Genomic DNA, 21,099 nt, shown 5'->3' with positions numbered 1-21,099 from the left:
ACTTGTTTTTTTAAATATCACAACTTCACTTCACTTCGCTCTGTTGCTCGCATCATTTTATAAGTGCTGGAAAAACAACAGAATCCAGGTGGACGTTATTAAAGGTCCTCTATTAGAAATGTCTAGCTCTTGCAGTGACGTTCTACTACAATTATTATGCATTTATATTATTATTATTATTATTATTACCTGCAACAGCGCTCACACAACAAACACAAGTCACTGTAAAGTTACTCTGAACCTAAACTTCCACTGGCTTATTGCTGTGATTCAAAAAGTGACTACGTGGTATTTATTAAAGACTTTATGCAGAAAGCGGTCCAGATTTGTCTTTTACCTTGAAACATACAGGACTGTCTCAGAAAATTAGAATATTGTGATTTTCTGTAATGCAATTACAAAAACAAAAATGTCATACATTCTGGATTCATTACAAATCAGCTGAAATATTACCAGCCTTTTATTATTTTAATATTGCTGATCATGGCTTACAGCTTAAGAAAACTCAAATATCCTATCTCAAAAAATTAGAATATTCTGGGAATCTTAAACTGTAAGCCATAATCAGCAATACTAAAATAATAAAAGGCTTGCAATATTTCAGTTGATTTGTAATTAATCCAGAATGTATGACATTTTTGTTTTTTTAATTGCATTACGGAAAATAAAGAACTTTATCACAATATTTCTAATTTTCTGAGACAGTCCTGTAAGTTCAACTAAGGTGGACCTTTCGCTGCGAAAATAAGCTCTGAGGGAACTGGGAGCAACGAAAAGGTCCAAAAATAGGATTTAGTACAACTGAGTTCAATTACTGTTGGAAACCTTCATGAAAATATGAGTAAATAAACAGTGATAGCTAATTCTTTTGAATAAAAGTGCCTAATAATACTGCTATTTCCATTTGTCAACTCATTCATTTTTCATATTTTTTAAGCCACCCTACTTGGTACCTACAGACTGCTATCAAACACTGTACTTCACAGAAAGGGACCACGGGATTCCTAAAGAAGTGCGCAGAAATACTAACAAGGAACAAAACAGCAATGTCACGCTTGTGGGTTTGTTTTTTTGTTGTTTTGTTTGTTTTTTGTCGTTGTTTTTTGGCTTCAGGTAAGAGGACGAGTGGTAAGTCTTCTGACGAGGTGGACGTCGGGCTTTAAGGCCTCACATCTGCCCGAAGAGGATGGAACAGAGCAGGAAGATGGCGTAGAGGAACAGGAGGCCCAGGCCCAGCCGGCGGTCCAACCTCCAGTGGTTCAGGTGAACGCTCGTCACCTGAGGAGACGGGGACAGAGACACGTTCACCACCGGGTCACGGCAGGCATTCAACTCAAAATACAACTCTGGTAAAACTCACAACTCTAACATCACAACATAATACACACTCCAGAGGTGTCAAGTAACGAAGTACAAATACTTCGTTACCTTACTTAAGTAGAAATTTTGGTTATCTATACTGGAGTCATTATTTTTCAGACGACTTTTTACTTTTACTCCTTACATTTTCACGCAATTATCTGTACTTTTTACTCCTTACATTTTAAAAACAGCCTCGTTACTCTATTTCATTTCGGCCTTTAATAAAAACTATCCAGTTAAATTGCTCCGTCCGGATAGAGTGAATTTGGTTGTGGTTGTTTCAGATGTTCTTGTCCAGTTTTGTTCTTACATCCGTTCCCTCAGATTCCTGCAACTAAACTTGGATGTACATTCCAATAAAGGTTAGGATAAATGATAACATGCCTCTGAAGTTTGACTTTTTGCACCATTACAATACTTATAGGCAACTAGTCATCATATCTGCTGCTCTCTGAAACACATGTTAATGCTCAATAGTACACATATATGGTTCTTTAATATATTTGCATTATACTAAGATACATTCATTTTCAATGGCTTTTGTCCTTAATGGCTTTTTTCCCCCTTACATTACTTTTACTTTTATACTTTAAGTAGTTTTGAAACCAGTACTTTTGTACTTTTACTCGAGTAAAAAACTTGAGTTGATACTTCAACTTCTACAGGAGTATTTTTAAACTCTAGTATCTATACTTCTACCTGAGTAATGAATGTGAATACTGAAGACACCTCTGATTGTAACATACATGCCACTGTACTTTTGTGTTGGACAGTTGTCCACCAATCACAAGCTAGACACTATGAAGTGGCATGTTTGCCACAAAGCAGCAGGGAATTGTAAAGAACAAATGGGAGAGGGACCTGGCCGTATCAGCAGGACAAGGCCAGACCTCGTATTGCAGGATTTAACACCAGCGAGTCTTCGTAGATCCACGGTGTGTTTAACTCTCAAGCTGCTGTCCACATCTAAAATATATATAAAAGTGCTCTTTCTGTTATGGTTTTGGTAGTTTCCTGATTTATTTTGAAGCCCTTGGCTTTGTGTTTCAGTTCTTGTTTGACTTTCCTGTTTCCCATCTGCCCTGATTGTCTGCTCCTGTGTCTCGTTATCCCTTCTGTATATCTGGTCTTGTCTTTCCGTCGCTCCCTGCTGGTCCGTACTGTTCCCTCCCTCCGTGTTTCCATGTCAGGGTTTCTAGTTTTGATTCTTTTTCTGGGTTTTTGCCATCCTACTAAGCAGCGCTTTTGTTAAGTACAATAAATCACAGCTTTTTGGAACTCCTGCCTCCTGCTCTCCTACATCTGGGTCCTACTCCAACCTCATTCCTAACACTTTCTGCGTGGAGTTTGCACGATCTTCCTGTTCCTGTGGGGGTTTGCCCTGGGGACTGTGGTTTCCTCCCGCAGCCCACAACATGCATGTTAGCTAGGTTGGTGATGTTATGGTAAATTGAGCTTTTAGAGTTGGTCTGGATCGTCATTTATTTGTCTGTACACGTCTACGGCATTGAGTGATTAGCCAAAGTCTTCTCTGCTCCAGGACGGTCTGATTCACCCACCCTGGCATGTGCCAAGAAGCATCATCTGTCAATCACTTGCCACCGTGCAACCACAAAAATTCCACCAACAGACTTGTTGTAGCAATGCTGCTAATAACACAGAGGGACAGGTGCCAAAGAGAGAAACTCACATCCGGCAAAACACCCTCACTACGTACAAGGATAGATTTGTATATATCATGCAACCCTCCAAAGAAGAGCTGTTGTTCTGCAGGGAGGAATCTAGGGTGGGGTGTAGGGGCTCAGACCCCCGGGACCCTGAACCGCTGGAGCTGCTAAACATCTACTCTCTGACTGGGGAGCAAGTTCTCCCTTTGCTTTCTAAGTCTAATAAAGTTCCTCAGTGAAGACTCAGAAAAGGATTTTCTTTGTACTCTGACATAAACTCACTGGCCACTTTATTAGGTACACCTGTCCAACTGCCCGTTATGTGTGTGTATATACAGGACTGTCTCAGAAAATTAGAATATTGTGATTTTCTGTAATGCAATTACAAAAACAAAAATGTCATACATTCTGGATTCATTACAAATCATCTGAAATATTTCAAGCCTTTTATTATTTTAATATTTCTGATCATGGCTTACAGCTTAAGAAAACTAAAATATCCTATCTCAAAACATTAGAATATTCTGGGAATCTTAATCTTAAACTGTAAGCCATAATCAGCAATATTAAAATAATAAAAGGCTTGAAATATTTCAGTTGATTTGTAATGAATCCAGAATGTATGACATTTTTGTTTTTTTAATTGCATTACAGAAAATAAAGAACTTTATCACAATATTCTAATTTTCTGAGACAGTCCTGTATATCTGTCAAACTAAAGGATTAAACGGTTCACTGAATTTTACAAAAAAATGTCCAGCTTTTCAGGAAATTAGCTTCATGTGGAAGGGATGAACAAGATAGCAACAACCTACCGCTCAATTAAGTTTACCAAAGTTACTTAACATTTTTGATTTTCCAGATTTTTAGATTTCACCCTTAAAGCCACTTCCCTGAAATGGGAAATTTTGTCTTTTAAACTTTGGCTCTAAAACTGGGTAAGTTACAAGGTTAATGAAACCTTTAACTAAACCTAAATATACCATATATTGCAACATTCTTTTGTGTTTACTCACTGTCAGAAATACTGATGCCAGCAGCAGGACGACAGAATATACAAGTCCTTTATTATTTATTGAGATCTGTAGGAGGGAAAAAAATAAATCTAGTGTCACAGATAATCTGCCCAAAGTGACAACCCAAAACTCACTCACAAAGAATTAGTCAGTAAGGAAACATTCAAGCAAAAGAAAATGGAGATAAAGCTTGTGCATACTATGGAGCCGTGTTCCACCACGAGGGTGCGCAGAGTCCAGGGGAAGCCCAGGCCCAGCAGGATGTCAAAGATATTGCTGCCGATGGAGTTGGATACAGCCATGTCTCCCATGCCTGGAAACAGACACGCCGGAGTCAAACACTGGTCCCTGAGGAGAAGCAAAGAAACACATCTACAGATCCAGGAACAGTGTTTTACCTTGCCGAGCCACGATCAGGCTGGCCATGCAGTCGGGTACGCTGGTCCCTGCGGCCAGGAAGGTGATGCCCATGATGTAGTCTGGGATGTCGAGTGTAAAGCTGATGATGGTGACCTGATGGAGGCAGAAGGTCAGAGTAACAATCATTGGAAATGTATTCTCAACATCTGGCTTCTGTCATGTAAACTATGGAAGAGTATTAGGGCCATGCAGGAGAAAAGATATTTGAGATATTTTTATTGTGCACTTCGAGAAAAAAGTCAAAATGTCAAGATTAATGTTGAAATACAATTTCAAGAAGTTTCACCTTTTTTCTCAACATTTCAACATTATTCACGAAATTTTGACTTTTTTCTCGAAATTGTATTTCAACATTAATCTCAACATTTGGACTTTTTTCTCAACATTTGGACTTTTTTCTCTCAATATTTCGACTTTTTTCTCGAAATTGTATTTCAACATTAATTTCGACATTTCGACTTTTTTCTCGAAATTGTATTTCAACATTAATCTCGACATTTCAACTTTTTTCTCAATATTTCGACTTTTTTCTCAAAATTGTACTCCAACATTAATATCTACATTTCGACTTTTTTCTAGACATTTAGACTTTTTTCTCGAAATTGTATTTCAACATTAATCTCAACATTTGGACTTTTTTCTCAACATTTGGACTTTTTTCTCTCAATATTTCGACTTTTTTCTCGAAATTGTATTTCAACATTAATTTCGACATTTCGACTTTTTTCTCGAAATTGTACTCCAACATTAATCTCGACATTTCGACTTTTTTCTCGAAGTGCACATTAAAAAACAAATCTTCCTCCTCTAAAACATTAGTTTTATATTTCTCCTGCCTGGCCCTAATACTCTTCCGTATGTAAACACAGCGAGCCCCCCCAGCAGGTTAGTGTCCCAGTCAGATCGGTCTCTTCTCATCTGTTCTCTCTGCGCTGCAGGTTCTTACCATCCACACCATGAGGTAGGAGAAGATGGCGATCCACAGGGTGGAGGCGGCGAAGGTGACCATGAACCAGCGGTGCCAGCGGGGCCGAACACAGTTAGGCACAGTGCAGTAGAGCAGGACGCTCAGGGGCCACGTGATCAGCCACTTCACCCGCGCACAGCAGCTGCCTGCACACGCACGGAGCAGCGCTTTAATATTCACTTGGTTATTCTATCAGAGGTGTCAAAAGTATTCACATTCATTACTCAGGTAGAAGTATAGATACTAGAGTTTAAAAATACTCCTGTAGAAGTTGAAGTATCAACTCAAGTTTTTTACTCAAGTAAAAGTATAAAAGTACTGGTTTCAAAACTACTTAAAGTATAAAAGTAAAAGTAATGTAAGGGGGAAAAAAGCCATTAAGGACAAAAGCCATTGAACATGAATGCATCTTAGTATAATGCAAATATATTAAAGAACCATATATGTGTACTATTGAGCATTAACATGTGTTTCAGAGAGCAGGAGATACGATGACTAGTTGCCTATAAGTATTGTAATGGTGCAAAAAGTCAAACTTCAGAGGCATGTTATCATTTATCCTAACCTTTATTGGAATGTACATCCAAGTTTAGTTGCAGGAATCTGAGGGAACGGATGTAAGAACAAAACTGGACAAGAACATCTGAAACAACCACAACCAAATTCACTCTATCCGGATGGAGCAATTTAACTGGATAGTTTTTTTTTAAAGGCCGAAATGAAATAGAGTAACAAGGCTGTTTTTAAAATGTAAGGAGTAAAAAGTACAGATATTTGCGTGAAAATGTAAGGAGTAAAAGTAAAAAGTCGTCTGAAAAATAATTACTCCAGTGAAGTATAGATAACCAAAATTTCTACTTAAGTAAGGTAACGAAGTATTTGTACTTCGTTACTTGACACCTCTGTATTCTATTCACTCAAGTCACCTGAGCATCATGGCTGACATGCACACACACTTATACAGATACATATATATATATATTTTTTTATTTATTCAAACAGGTTAAAACAAAAAGTAATCAGAATACATAAAATGTATATACCAAAAAAAAAACATAAGCAAAACAAAGCAAATTAAAGAGACAAATCCATATGTAGATAAATATTTCCTGTTTGAAAGGGTGTAGGATGAAGTTTCAAAAAACTTTTCTAGTCCTACCCATTCTAATGTTCTGTTTTTACAATTTCTTCATTTCACAGAAGAGAAAGAAAAGGTGGTTCAGCTGAGCAAGACACTTTGGTCATTGGCTGTCAGTTCATGTGTCCATTTCCATTTTGTATCCATTAAGAGTTTTGATTTTAAAGATTTGTTTAAGCTTACTTGTTGATTTGCATGATTTAATTTCATCTTTGCAGTTGTTCCACAGATTAACTCCCATCACTGACACACAATGGGTTTTGATGTTTTTCGTACATGCTGTTTTTTGAAATTACATATTCCCCTGAGATTGTAAATATACATACTGGACAGGGAAAGGTGTATTTTTTATCTGATTTTCATGGACAAGATGATGTTTTACTGTATGTTGGAATGTTTCATGTATGTTTCTTGCTATATTGATTTACATGTACGGTAAAGTTTAATGTAGGTTTGTTGTGTTATTTCGTTTTTTTCTTTATGTCTTGTTTTTAACTGTATTGTTTTAAATGTATTGTTTTTAACGTGGACCCCAGTAAGACTAGCTGTGTTTAAGGGCATAACTAATGGGGATCCTTACAAATAAACCAATAAACCAATGCTGTGGGCTATTGTGACAGTGATCAGTGGCTGTTTCTCACAGTTAAGCACTTCTTCCACTAATGAGACGCAGTACTTACTGGAGATAAAGCGGCTCACTGGATAAATGTTTGTCATCCTCACCTGGCCAGCGAACAGGACTAAAACCCTCATCCTCGTCTTCCTCCTCGTCTTCTGCTGGGCACACCGTCCCGGGTTTGTCTCCTGACTCCGGGTCGTCTCCCCCGGGTCTCCCCCCTCCGTTCTCCAGGCTGCAGGAGCCGGTCCTCTTCAGGCTGTTGCTGGTGGAGCCCGCCCTGGACCCCCCCCTGGACCCGGCCCTGGACCCGGGGCCGGCGTCCCCGTCCTGCCCGGACCTGGACGTCCGGATCAGTCTCTGCCTCTGTGGACAAGAGTTGGGAGGGAAAAATAAGTGTATGCTGACACCAGCTCAGAGTAGAAGAGTTACTATAGGTGTGAGGATGTTATTATTGATGTATGTGTATATATATCAGGGACGTGCGGTCAGGGGAGGCAGGTGAGGCAGAGCCTCATCTGTCATCATGACAAGTAAAAAAAAAAAAAAAAAAAGTTTAATGTTTGTTAGTGACATACAGTATTTAGTTTTGCTGAAGTGAAAAACCGCAGTGAAAAACGCACAGGGTGAGGCAGACAATACTCAGCCACCCTGAAGGGGGCGTACGTGAGTCAACGGGTACAAACACTTTTAATTTCAATCTTATAAAAAGGAGATTAGACTAAGAAAAATACAATAGAATATTTAAAAACTACATTTTGCCCTTAAATAAAATATTCTTTGTTTTTCTTTTCATGCTTTTTGTTGAGCAATCTGTATTAAATTGATTAAAGTATCAGAATTAACCGTTTTAAAAACAACTGAATATTTCACTAAAGGTCAAAATTTTAATCTGTGGTTTTGTACACCAGTCTATACTCATTTATGTTGTATGAATTATAGAATTGCGTCGGCCAACACATGGAGGATGTAGAGCCAATGCATGTTTTTTCTGTAATATGTACCATGTGTGCGCGCGTGCGTGTGTGTGTCCGTGTGTTTTTTTGTGAAGAATACTGATGAGATATGAAATAACCAGTAGCCAATTGAATAAGCTACCCTTTTTGGTTTATATATTTGTAAATCTGACACTAAAGGAGTCAGTGCCTTACCAACCATGAACCGCACGTCACTGATTTATATATATATATATATATATATATATATATATATATATATATATATATATATATATATATATATATATATATATATATATATATGTATATACATGTATGAGTGAGTATATCCGAAAAGTGCATGTGTATGTGTGTATATATGTATATATAGATATCTTTAGTTTTTTGTATAGAAATTAAATTAATTTTGATTATAATGAAATACAGTTTAGGGGGTAGGATATAATAATTTTTTTACTTCTTCCTACTCATTTTCAAGCATGTTAATTATGATGGATGCATGTTTTTTGTTTATTTAGTTTTCTTACTTACATTTATTTATTTATTATTGATTATTATTGTTTTGTATTCACTACTGTTTCATGTTCGGAATAAAATTTCCATTCAAATTCAATTCAAATACTCTCGGTGGAGCGAACTGCTGTGTTATATGGGAATTTATGTTCACTTAGTGAGTGAAACAACACATACCGTATGCAAACAACACATTGTGGATTAATATTGCGTTGTCAAAAGTGTTGAGCGATCTTTTAAACTTGGCATCACTGCAGTTTGGTGTGTCTGTCCCACACAGCTGACATGCACGCGTGGAATACCTCGCTGATGAGCACGCGGCCGGCCATGGAGAGCCTGGTGCGGGGCGAGAAGTGGGGCGTGATCATGATGCGCAGGCCGGCCTCGGAGAAGGACAGCTTGTGGGGGTGGAGGATGAGCAGCTCGTCCACCATGAGGACTGGAGGAGGCTCCTGGCAGTGAACTTGTCCTGGGAAAAGAAACAGTCTAATTATTAGGCCTGTGTTGAAAAAATCCATTCTCCGATTCTAAATCGATTCATATGTTTAAAGATCAATTTTTTTTTTTCCATCATTACATTACAACTTTTGGTATTTTTTTTTTTTTTCTAAAGGTTTTTTTGGGCTCTAGTGGCCCTTTATTGGAGATGCAGATTGGAAAGGGGTAGAGAGAGAACGGGGAAGACACGCAGCAAAGGTGCGCGGGCTGGATTCGAACCCGCAACCGCTGCAGGAGGAGGACTGTAGCCTCAGTATATGAGCCGCCGCTTAACCCACTGCGCCACCGAGCGGCCCAACTTTTGGTATTTTTTCGTTCGTGCCCAAAAAAGGAATGTTTTGTTGGACACAAAAATAAGTGCTGCCATTTTTTTGCCTTTAAATATGTTTAAAAGTATGAAATGAATTAAAGTTTTCAGTTATAATTGCATAAATTGTCTATATTTCATTACTTTATATACTGTCTTGGGGTTACATTTGCATAAAATGCTAAAAACCAAATTCTCAAAAATTAAAAATCGAAAAAGACCGAAAATTTAAAAAATTTAAACGGAATGTGGGAAAAAATCAAACCAATTTCATCCGTCTCTGTTTCCTCCCTGGATCTGTTTGGTAATTCTGACCCACAATGTTTCTGAAAGCAGTTCTATCAGCATTCTGGGAGCTGATTGGTCCTTACAGCATCATTAGCTGCAATACTTGCTGTTGAATCTCAATATAATACTAGTAGTAATATGTTGCAGAACTACAGTCATATAATTCATGCAACAGCTCAAAAAACAGTTTTAATAACACTAACCAAATCAATATCGGAATCGAATCGGATCAAATCTTGATAATCGATTAGGAATCTTAAGAATCTGAATCTAATCGACATTTGACTTGACATTGGATCCCCAGCCCTGGTCATAATACTGAGACTTTAGAAAGCAGTGGAACCCGTCCATCAGTGGGAGTAATCACCTTTGTTGATAAGCACCATGGACGTGTTGCAGCCGGCAGCATCCTCTCCCGTCTTGTCTTCCCGGTGCTCCTCTGATCTGTGACAGCACGGCCCACCACTGTGGGCAATGCGCGCCACAAACACCGAGATCGGAGAGTTGAACCTGCAACCACACCAATACAACCATCTCACAACACGTTTACAACATCAACGAGGGAAAACAGTAGTCATTTCTATATTTATTTGGACTTTTCTTTCATGCCAGATGGTTTGAACCTCAAGATAATTGGTGTTCTATCTTGAAATGACCTTTAATTGTTGCCTTTCAGGCTCACAACAAATTCCAATAATTTGGTGCAGGAGAAGTTCTGGACAAATATGAATTAAGAAAAAAAAGGGTTGCTATCAGGACATGTCTACACGTGGTGGGTTATTGTAGTCCTGGTTTGTGACGAAAGCATTATCCATGAAAGGCTGAGTACTTGAGGAGGCTTAAAGATGAGGAGGAGATCTCTCTACTCTGATTGGAGCCTGAGCTGTCAGCCAGTCCAAATGTGTGATTGGCTTAGATTAATCAGTTTTTTTTTTTATTGTTTTGTTTCTTTTAACTATGAAGGGAAGTGGCGCTGTGTGTTCTGGACCAAAGACAGAAAGCCCCACGATCAGCGTTTGTGGCAGTGTGCGCGTGCCCTTGACAAAGGTCCTTCACACTTCTCTGTTGACAGCATCGATACAGAAAAGTACATTCAATTACATTTTATTTATATAGCATCTATTACAACAGAAGTTGTCTCTAGGATCTTTCCAGAGACCCAGAACATAAACATAAACCCCCGAGCAATTATTATACATATATCCATAAACAATGGCAGGTAAAAACTCCTCTAGTGGGAGAAAAACCTTCAGCCAAACAGTGGCAAGAAAAACTCCCCTTTAGGAGGAAGAAACCTGGACCAGGACCTGGATCATAAGCCAGAGGCCAGACTGGGGTGTTCGGGGGGGGCAGGGCCAGGACGGCTAACTAGCGGTAGTAAACCTCTAGTTAGTGTTAGTAAACCTCTAGTTAGTGTTAGTAAACCTCTAGTTAGTGTTAGTAAACCTCTAGTTAGTGTTAGTAAACCTCTAGTTAGTGTTTAGTGAACCTCTAGTTAGTGTTAGTAAATCTCTAGTTAGTGTTAGTAAACCTCTAGTTAGTGTTAGTAAACCTCTAGCTGGTGTTGGTAAATCTGTAGTTAGTGTAAACTCTAGTGTGTTAGAGTCAGTAGTCATAGTTGCAGCTATAGAACAAAACTATAATAGTTAGTCTCAGCTTGGCGGTAGATATGCTGCTATAGCCTCTGCTGCAGGGGGACCGACAAGATCCACTGCCTCTCACCCTTCTTCTCTTCTCTTCTATTTTTTATTTATTATAAGTATGTCATAGCCATCATTTTCGTCCATCGTTCTTGTAGTTTGTTGTGCTGGCCTTTTTCTCTTTTTTGCATGTTTGCAGGCCGGAGCTTCAGGAGCTGCATGCTGACCTGCACTCCTAACCCTCTGATCATCCCACTGCTGCTTCCACCTGTCTGTGGGGATGTCTGCTGTGTGCTTGCTGACATCCCCGACCCCCCAGTCTGGCCTCCGGCAGGAGTTTTCCCCCTTATGATCCAGGTCCTGGTCCAGGTTTCTACCCTCCTAAAGGGGAGTTTTTCTTGCCACTGTTTATGTAATAATTGCTCGGGGGTTTATGTTCATGTTCTGAGTCTCTGGAAAGATCCTAGAGACAATTTCTGTTGTAATAGACACTATATAAATAAAATTGAATTGAATTGAGGGATGGATGGGATAATTATCGTCTAAAAAGTGTTATTTCCTTGTATCCACAATGTCTTTCAAATGTTGTGACAACTGGCAACATTACACTTATTAAAGCTTTACTCTTTGTCTTGTGTTACAGATGGGAACTTACTTCATGATTATAATGTAGATGCCGTACATGGTGATGAGGGACAGGGACTCCCACCTGACGGAGAGCAGCAATCTGATGTTAGTTTGACACAATGACAAATGTACAAACCTGAACTTGGCTTTGCATCAGAGTCTTTGTTTGATTCCAGCTTCAAAGACGGCTGTTACAGTAGGATGAACCAGTTACACTGTGATACACGAGGCGTCTGTCAGGATCGGCCTCATTATTTTCTGTTAATAATTAACAGCTATATACAAGGTTCCTATGTGTTTAAAATCTCCCGGTGCTCCAGACTCAAATTTACAGACATCTTGGCAGGTTTCCCCAAATACACTGGACATGTGAGCACAAATAGTTCGATTTGTGTTATAAACTGCAGCTCTGTCAAAGGAAGTAACTGTCTGCAGAGAGAGGAATTATGTTTCTTGTGTCTTTTACAAAAGAAAAAATAATGTAAATGTAAATGTACTTTATTTATATAGCACTTTACAGCCACCTCTAGGTGAGCCAAAGTGCTTTACAGAATAAAACATACAGAAATAAAACATACAATCATAAGACAGAGCAAAAAATAAATAGAATAAAAGAAAAAGAGTAAAAAGTGTCACCACACTACTGGGTATTAAATGCCATTCTAAATAAATAGGTTTAAAGCCTTGACTTAAAAAGGCCCAGGTCAGAGATAGTGAAAAATAAAAATATATAAAAAAAATAAAAAGAATGTCCTCGCAAAGGCACATACTAAGATTTATGTCTCGGATATTGCGAGACTGACTTTGGCAAAGTTAGCCGAAACACAAATCTGCCAACCTGATATCAAGGAAACAGAGCTGAGGTGAAATACAGCGACTCAGCATGGCCAGCCACGCTGTGTCTCAATAAAGCTGCAGCCATAATTCTCTCAAGGATCCATTGTTGCAACAGGCATGAGGTGTATGCATACATCTACTCTTTCATTAAACTAATCACATGTTCAACACTATAAAAGCTTTCTCGAACAAAAGTCTTCAAGTCAAAGCACCAAAACCCCCAATGCAGCTGTGATGGAGGAGCAGCCGCAGGGAAACAGCAACACTACCAATCTCTGCTGCTACTAACAGCTTAATGCTACATAAGTGAAAGAAATCAGAACCAGTTTTTATAACTAATTTGACACTGGTCTTATTCCTCTTAACATGTGCAGACTGTGAAATAAGGCGGTAACACTTTTCAGAGTAAGAGGAAAGACTAACTCATGAGGAAGTGTGACAGAAAGTCGGAAAGTGTCAGTGGAAATGTGATCGTACAGCGATGACTGCTTCCCCTCTAAACAGAGAAATGAAAAGTATTTAAAGTGTGAAATAAAAAAAATAAAAGAAATATTATTGCATTTACCACGCTGCTTGCAAGAAGAAGAATATTATTGTTTTGGAAGTCAAAAAATCCACCCAAAGTATCTTTATGGTTTAGTGATCTGACGCAATTCATACAGTTGGAGAAGATCAAATATACTCTCAGGGGGTCCAGGGACACATTGTTCTGTCTGGGATTTGGTGTTACTGTATATCAGTAAACTTAGAATTGTGCCCACTTAGATACCGCATTGACTGAGAAAAGTAATGCGCGTCGTCGCATGATCGAGACGCATATTTTGATGTATAACACACCTGGGTGCACGTTACGGTTCGGGCTGTATTAACTGTCGAAGGAATGGCATAAATTGCGCCAAAATTACACGATTAATGCAAAATGGCCGACTTCCTGTTGGGTTTTGGCCATGGCACCAAGAGACTTTTCTTTAAGTTGCGACATAATACAGGTGTGTACCGATTTTCGTGCATGTACGTCAAACCGTATTGTGGGGCTTGAGGCACAAAGTTTTCTAGGGGGCGCTGTTGAGCCATTAGGCCACGCCCATTAATGCAAAACATTAAATATCTAATTTTTCGCCAGGCCTGGCTTGCATGCAAAGTTTGGTGACTTTTGGGGCACGTTTAGGGGGCAAAAAGCCCTAATTTCGTCGGAAGGAGGGAAAAAATAAATTCCTACAGATTCAATAGGGCCTTCGCACTGTCAGTGCTCGGGCCCTAATTATTAAAAAAAAATAAAGTGTGAAATATTGTCTCAGAAAACATGAAAGGAGTAGAACTCTTCCTAAACTAACCAAACGTATGAACACAACTCACCAGAAAACTCTGGCGTCATAGATGACCTAAAGAGAGGACAATATTGATCATTAAGAGCAAAATGAGGACGAATCAAAGCAGCAAAAGAGAATGATGTTGCTTCAATCCCCATCTCACCATGATGAGCGCCAGCACGGACAGGATGTAGTAAGAGGAATCTCTAAAAAGAGACCACCACGTCAGAACCACTGTCTGTGGAGGAAAGTCAGACGCTGTTAAATCATTCAGGAACAAGTGCAAACAAGGAGCAACAACCCCGTCATTCCCATCACCAGCAGAGATTCAGGAGAAATCTTTCTAACAGAGTTTACTAGACACTGATTACAAGTGGATAAGTGGTTTAAACAGAGGTGGTAGTAACGAGTTACATTTACTCCGTTACATTTACTTGAGTAAGTTTTGGGAAATGTTGTACTTTTAGGAGTAGTTTTGAATCACTATACTTTTTACTTTTACTTGAGTAGATTTGTGAAGAAGAAACTGTTCCTCTTACTCCGCTACATTAGGCTACGTTGAGCTGTTACTTTTCTTTTATCCCTTTTATCCACGTACGCGTCAATCTCATGACATCACTGGGTGATTCTTTGGGAAAAATGTTTGTTTTTGCATGTTTTGTCACATTTACACAGACTCAAACACACACAGAGTTTCTATGAGTTCATGTTTGTTCTAGTTCTGCTGGTTAAAAAAGAAAAGTACAAAGGCTGGAAATCTTGTGCTACTTGTGGTTAATTTATTTATTTTTTTATTCTGTTATTATTTTATTTATTTTATTATTTATTAAAGTACTTGAATTTACTTTATTTTATTTTTTTAATTATTTTAATTTAAGCTATTTTTTATTAATTTTAATTAATTATTATTTTATTGATTTAATTTGTCTGAAGATGATTATTTTGTACTTTTGTCTGTTTGAATGGTTGTGTTAAAAAAATAAATCAGACGTTACTCAACAGTTACTCAGCACTAGTTTTTTCACCAATTACTTTTTTACTCAAGTAATTATTTGGATGACTACTTTTTACTTCTACTTGAGTAAATTATTCTGAAGTAACAGTACTTTTACTTTAGTACAATTTTTGGCTACTCTACCAGCTCTGGGCTTAAATGAGATTAAACCAACAACTGCAATGAGTTTTTGTGTGTTTCCAGCAGCCAAACATGCAGGATGTTAGTGAAAGTGTTAAAGGTTGGGAGGACCTGGCCTGCAAAGATTCCACTGAGGCCGATGATGACCAGGATGTTGAAGACCGCCGAACCCACGATGGTGCCGACTCCAACGTCCCCTTTAGTGATGAAGACGCCTGAGAATTAAAGAGGTTGGTTTGAATAATGACACAGAAATTCATGTCCATACTTCATTTTAATGGCATGGTTTTTTATATGAGATTATTCAGGCTTTTATTTTTCCCTCCTGGGGCTCTGAACGGGACTCTGACGACATCTCCTGGAGGATTCTGGGATGTACAGAGCTTGAGGATACTGTCATTTAAGCCCTTTTCTGTCCAAATGTTTAAATTTGGAAGCACAAATATTTTACACGTTGTCTGCAAAGCGCCCAGGTTTGGTATTTAGTTCAGATTGGTGGAGCCACGAACCAATGAGAGACGTGAAAAGCTCGGGGGCGGAGCTTCCCGCGGCCATAAACGTTGCCCCGGCCACATCCTCGCTGAGCTGCAGGTTCTGGGGGGCCAGAATACAAGAACAATCAGTATGATGTCCACTTAAAACATGAACACTCTATCTGAAGTCAAACTGCGACTATTAATCGTCACCTCGGATATTTTCTCCAGGGAGGGAACAAAGTAGTCGTCGCAGACGATGGCCAGAGCGTAGAAGGTGTAGATGGCCTGGGGAGTACAGATGATGGAGATGACAGACCGAAAATGAGCCACATTGCGAGCCGTGAAGCTCCAACCATCTCAGATGTCGACATGATGAGTCAAGGATATCAATAAATGGCAAAAGAGATTGAGATTTGAGGCAGTCGTTTGAGAAGGACTCACACAGAGCACGTGCAGAAGAACAGCCCCGTTCTTCCTCTGCTCCTTGGTAAAGATGTCCTGGGGAAACTCGTGGATAGCTGTGGGGGATTAACATGACACCATCGTCATTTTTCCAGTATAACATACATTCAATTTTCTCAGTTAACCTTCTTAATTCCTGGTTTATAACCTGCTATCTAGAAACAAACAGAACGAGAGAACAGAGATGTTGTATCGACATCCGTCACCACGTCCTATCATTTTAAAATGATACAAGGATTTAAGTTGTACTATTGCTATAACTATGCCTGTGTTGAAAAAATGTATTTTCCGATTCTAAATCGATTCGTATGTCTAAAGATTGATTTTTTTTCACCATCACATTACAACTTTTGGTATTTTTTTTGTTCTTGCCCAAAAAAGGATGTTTTTTTGGACACAAGAATAACTGGTGCCATGTTTTTGCCTTTATATATGTTTAAAAAGGTATGAAAACATTAAAGTTTTCAGTTATAATTGCAAAAATTGTCTATATTTCATTACTTTATATACTGTCTTGGGGTTACATTTGCATGAAATGCTAAAAACCAAATTTTCAAAAATTTAAAACCGAAATAGACCGAAATTGGAAAAAATTTCAACAGAATGTGGGAAAAAATAAAAACGATTTCATGCGGCATTTGTTTGCTGCCCTGGATCTGTTCATATCAGTCAAAATAATTCATGCACCAGCTCAAAAAACAGTTTTAATAACACTAACCCAAATCAATATCGGAATTGAATCGAATCGAATCAAATCGAATCAAATCTTGATAATTGATTCTGAATCTTAAGAATCGGAATCGAATCGATTCTTGACATTTGAATCGATCCCCAGCCCTAAAGACAACGAATACAATAAAGTAGGCACAGTGTTTGTCTTGAACAGCACAGGAAGTGAGATGGAAGTGAAACCAGCAGCTGCTTCCTGTCCTCAAGTACGAGTTGAAAAAGAAACACACACACACACACACACACACACACACACACACACACACACACACACACACACACACACACACACACACACACACACACACACACACACACACACACACACACACACACACACACACACACACAGTCGTAATGACAGCTGAGAGTGCGGTGCAGCCTGCATTCACAACGGCGCTGAGCTGGATGAATTTAAACTACAGGGGGAGCTTGCAGCTATTAATAGCTGCTCTGCTGTGTGAGACAACAATGTGTGGACAGGCACACAATAAGCGCAGTGTAGCTGTCACGATGCACACAGCTCTGCTGGAGAGCAGACTGGCTGGATTAAGAGAGCGGCCCTCGTCGAGCAGCCGGGAGCACGGAGCCAGAGCCCATACGTCCCGAGCAGGGGACTCTCACAGCTTCAGATAGAAAATGTAGTAAATGCTTCTTATGGATCATTTTTTAAACCCCTCAGTTGACATGAGTTGGTGAAGGGTGGCTGTGTGTGCTCTGCTCTTAAGACTGGAGGAGACGGCTATCTTCATCTCCATCGTGTGTGCCAGCTGTTGCTGTAGGTCTGGGATTGTCCGGGATCCACCCAGGCTTAGCAATTAAACGTTCTGTCATCTTATCGCACGAAGCACGGAGCATAAATGAGAAGCCCCCCCCCCCCCCTCCCGAGTGCCCGTCCGGCTGATCAGCTGTTGCACATCTGCGCTGTCTCTGCGGCTTTATTTGGTTCCCCCTCTGCTCTCTGCTCTCTGCTCTCTGCCTCCTGGAAGCCTCCTGGAAGCCTCCCATCTCCTCTCTGCTCTCTGCCCAGCACACCAACTCTGGCTTCATACCGGCGCTGGAAACACAGCACTCGTAGAAAGAAAGTAGCTTCTGGACGCTTTAAGGTTGCTCTGGTGAAGGGAGTTGCTATGACAACCCTCTCCCTGGGGGAAGGTTCTTTTTTTTTTTTTTTTTTTTTTGGATGGGTGGCAGTAGGAAGCCAAAAGCGAGGCGTCTGCATGAACAGTGAGAAAGGGGGAGGTGAATATGTGTTTCCCATGGTAGGAGCGTAGAGGAAAAAGAAAAAAAAAAAAACAAAAAAAAAAAGGAGAAGTGACAGCAGCTCTGGACTGTAATGTCTAAAAATATTTATTTTTCCTCACAAACCCTCAGGAGAGGTCTGAGAGAGTGAGGGAGGGGGAGGAACGGTCTACTGGTTGACTGAAGGTTGCTGAGACTCGTGTGCTGCAAAGCCACCCGGAAACACATGTGCTCCGCAATCAGCTCCGCAATCAGCTCCACAAACGCACACATTTACTCAGAACTATGCAACATTTGCACTTGACATCAAGTTTCTCCTCATTGTGTGACTTCTATTGCCAAAATGACAGATAGCCCCTCATGTCTGGTGAGGGGCTCTGATCTGGTTCTGCTTGACGAGGCCTTCCAGCAGCTCCCTGCCCGCTTCCGTCCCCACTCCAGACCACTGCTGTGGTGTTGTTTACAGCCACATGTCCACTATACCACGAGCACCTGCAAGTGCAGGAACATCACTTCCCCCGTTTGGTTGTGTGGTTGTGTGTTTCTCTATCAGATATGTATGCAAACATGCACAGAAACGCATCACATGACAGTTCATTATGTCTCATAATTGGCAAATGCACACACCGTTTCACAAATGCACAGGACAAGTTTCACAAATGCACAGAACAATTCACACGTGCGTAGGACAAGATATACAAATTTATTTTTGATGCACACACAAATATGGTTGAACAGCCCGACAAACCATCTCTGATCACGCTGTTTTCTTTACTGGGATCACAAGAAAAGCAGAGCAGTGATCTCCTCTCCATCCTGTGTTGCTGTCTTGTTTATTTATCTTTATTCCACCAATTCGAAATATTGAATCACTTTTCTAAGCGAACGACGAGAACGCAGCTCAAACAGCAGGTGTATCCGCCCCTTTAATCTGATTGGTTTACGAGTCAATCGTCCCCCCCGTGGGGTGCGCTCTTATGATTGGCTGAAACAAAGGAAGACATCTGATTGGTGCCAGATCCTTCTGTGTTTAAAAAAAAATGTATTTGTGGATCGAGTCACGCCAGGGGAGTCTCAAAAGTCACACGCAAATCCAGCGCAGCTCACAGACAAAAAAACGTTTGTAAATCAAGTTATATCTGTGTGCATCAAAGATACATTTGTGTATCTTGTTCTACGCACGTGTGAATTGTTCTGTGCATTTGTGAAACTTGTCCTGTGCATTTGTGAATTTTGTCCTGCGCATTTGTGAAACAGTGTGTGCATTTGTGAATTATGAGACTGTTCTAGCTCCATATTTCATGCACAGTGACCTCATGCATGAAGGTGCAAACATGATTAGGTGGAACATCCATCCATCCACCCCTGAACACCCAGGTCTTATCACCAGGTCATCATGAGGCAATATGGTCACAACTTTTAAGTGAGCAAAGGAACTTCCTGAGCACAGAAAAATCTACTTCATGACTTTATTTGGGGGCAGCACGGTGGCTTAGTGGTTAACTTTGTTGCCTCACAGCAAGAAGGTTCCTGGTTTGACTCCCTGGCCCGGCAGGGTCTTTCTGTGTGGAGTTTGCATGTTCTCCCTGTGCTAGCGTGGGTTTTCTCCGGGTGCTCCGGCTTCCTCCCACAGTCCAAAAACATGCATAGTAAGTTAACTGGTGATTCTAAATTGCCCGTAGGTGTGAGTGTGTCTGGTTGTCTGTATATATTGTGATGGACTGGTGACCTGTCCAGGGTGTAACCCCTGCCTCTCACCTGTAATGAGCTGGGATAGGCTCCAGCAGACCCCCGTGACCCTGTACAGGATAAAGCGGGTATAGAAAATGGATGGATGGACTTTCTTTGGTTTCCAGAAGCAAACAAACTAATGAAAGTGCTGCATCTGACTGCCCATCGGTGTGTGTCCCGTCGGTTAGGGAGGAAAAACGTGGGCATAGCTGAGGTACAGGGATGTTTGTAGAAAGCAAATGCCTGAACTAGCCAGTGTTTTTCATCAGCCTCATAATACAGTGAAATGCTAAGCCTGTGTGTGGTTAGGATTTAAGCCTGAGCAGAGATTTGTCACAGCAAATTACTATTTTTTTGTTGTAAAAAGCAGACTTTTGTTTGCCCAGACTGGTATTTTTGGCAGAAAACAGTACTGAAATAGCATCTTTTTAGGCTCATCCAACGCTCCTTCACACACCCACACTCCAGCAGCTCTATCATCTATTTACTTAATACACATTAGTGTTTTGGACTTCCACAATCATCATTCCTAAGCAAGCACATCGGGGGCAGTGTGGCATTCATTGTCCTGCCCAAAGGCACTTCGGCAGCAGTGATCAATCTGCTGACCTTCCAGCTGGAGGACAACCGTCAAAACTAAAATCTTGAGAACTAAAATCTTTTGAAAAATAAAATGTATGTGCCTGCAAAATATATTCACAAACTTATCTTTTTGGGGTCAGTAATATATTTTTACTGCTCGAGATTTAGGTGCAGATATTACCCGATACCTGAGGTTTGTGACGTCAAGAACTGATAAAGGATCTGGCGTTACTGGAGTGTTGGAGCGTTTAGGCTGTAAAATATTACAGTACACATATTGTATTGTGTTGTTAACATGCATATTATGTATAACTGTAATACTCTTATATGAAGAGAGTTATTGTTTCCAAAAACGACTTTAAAACTTACTACGAAGGCACCACATGACTCCACAGCTTGTCTTATCTGACAGCATCCGTTTAACCATCAATCACTGGACTAATGTCTGGAGTGCCATCAAGATACATTCCTGACATATTCCTGGCGCTTTTCCACTAGCACCTACTCAGCCCGACTCCACTCGCCCCGGTTTTGCTTCTCCACTAGAGTTCTAACGTGCCGAGTAGATACTTTTCTG

At 40.1% G+C, this 21,099-nt stretch overlaps 1 protein-coding gene across 1 annotated transcript in view; it reads right to left on the bottom strand.

Moving 5' to 3' along the window:
• Positions 1-581: 581 nt before the first annotated feature.
• The window catches only part of LOC133460232 (sodium/potassium/calcium exchanger 3-like), a 51,011-nt gene continuing 30,493 nt past the window's right edge, over positions 582-21,099 (bottom strand). The window contains exons 3-17 of the mRNA XM_061740815.1: positions 16,218-16,294; positions 15,987-16,061; positions 15,810-15,894; positions 15,412-15,515; positions 14,329-14,403; positions 14,212-14,237; positions 12,047-12,100; positions 10,119-10,261; positions 8,961-9,127; positions 7,294-7,552; positions 5,412-5,578; positions 4,444-4,558; positions 4,246-4,358; positions 4,046-4,111; positions 582-1,278 (exon numbers count right to left, since the gene is read on the bottom strand). Of these exons, the coding sequence (XP_061596799.1) occupies positions 1,168-1,278; positions 4,046-4,111; positions 4,246-4,358; positions 4,444-4,558; positions 5,412-5,578; positions 7,294-7,552; positions 8,961-9,127; positions 10,119-10,261; positions 12,047-12,100; positions 14,212-14,237; positions 14,329-14,403; positions 15,412-15,515; positions 15,810-15,894; positions 15,987-16,061; positions 16,218-16,294 (1,637 nt within the window). The 3' untranslated portion in view covers positions 582-1,167. The remainder of the gene's footprint in view (positions 1,279-4,045; positions 4,112-4,245; positions 4,359-4,443; positions 4,559-5,411; positions 5,579-7,293; positions 7,553-8,960; positions 9,128-10,118; positions 10,262-12,046; positions 12,101-14,211; positions 14,238-14,328; positions 14,404-15,411; positions 15,516-15,809; positions 15,895-15,986; positions 16,062-16,217; positions 16,295-21,099) is intronic.

This window comes from Cololabis saira, chromosome 14 (genome assembly GCF_033807715.1).
Source record: "Cololabis saira isolate AMF1-May2022 chromosome 14, fColSai1.1, whole genome shotgun sequence".
NCBI lineage: Eukaryota > Metazoa > Chordata > Actinopteri > Beloniformes > Belonidae > Cololabis > Cololabis saira.
The sequence above is the reverse complement of the archived record's forward strand: the minus strand, read 5'-3'. Positions and strand labels throughout refer to the sequence as shown.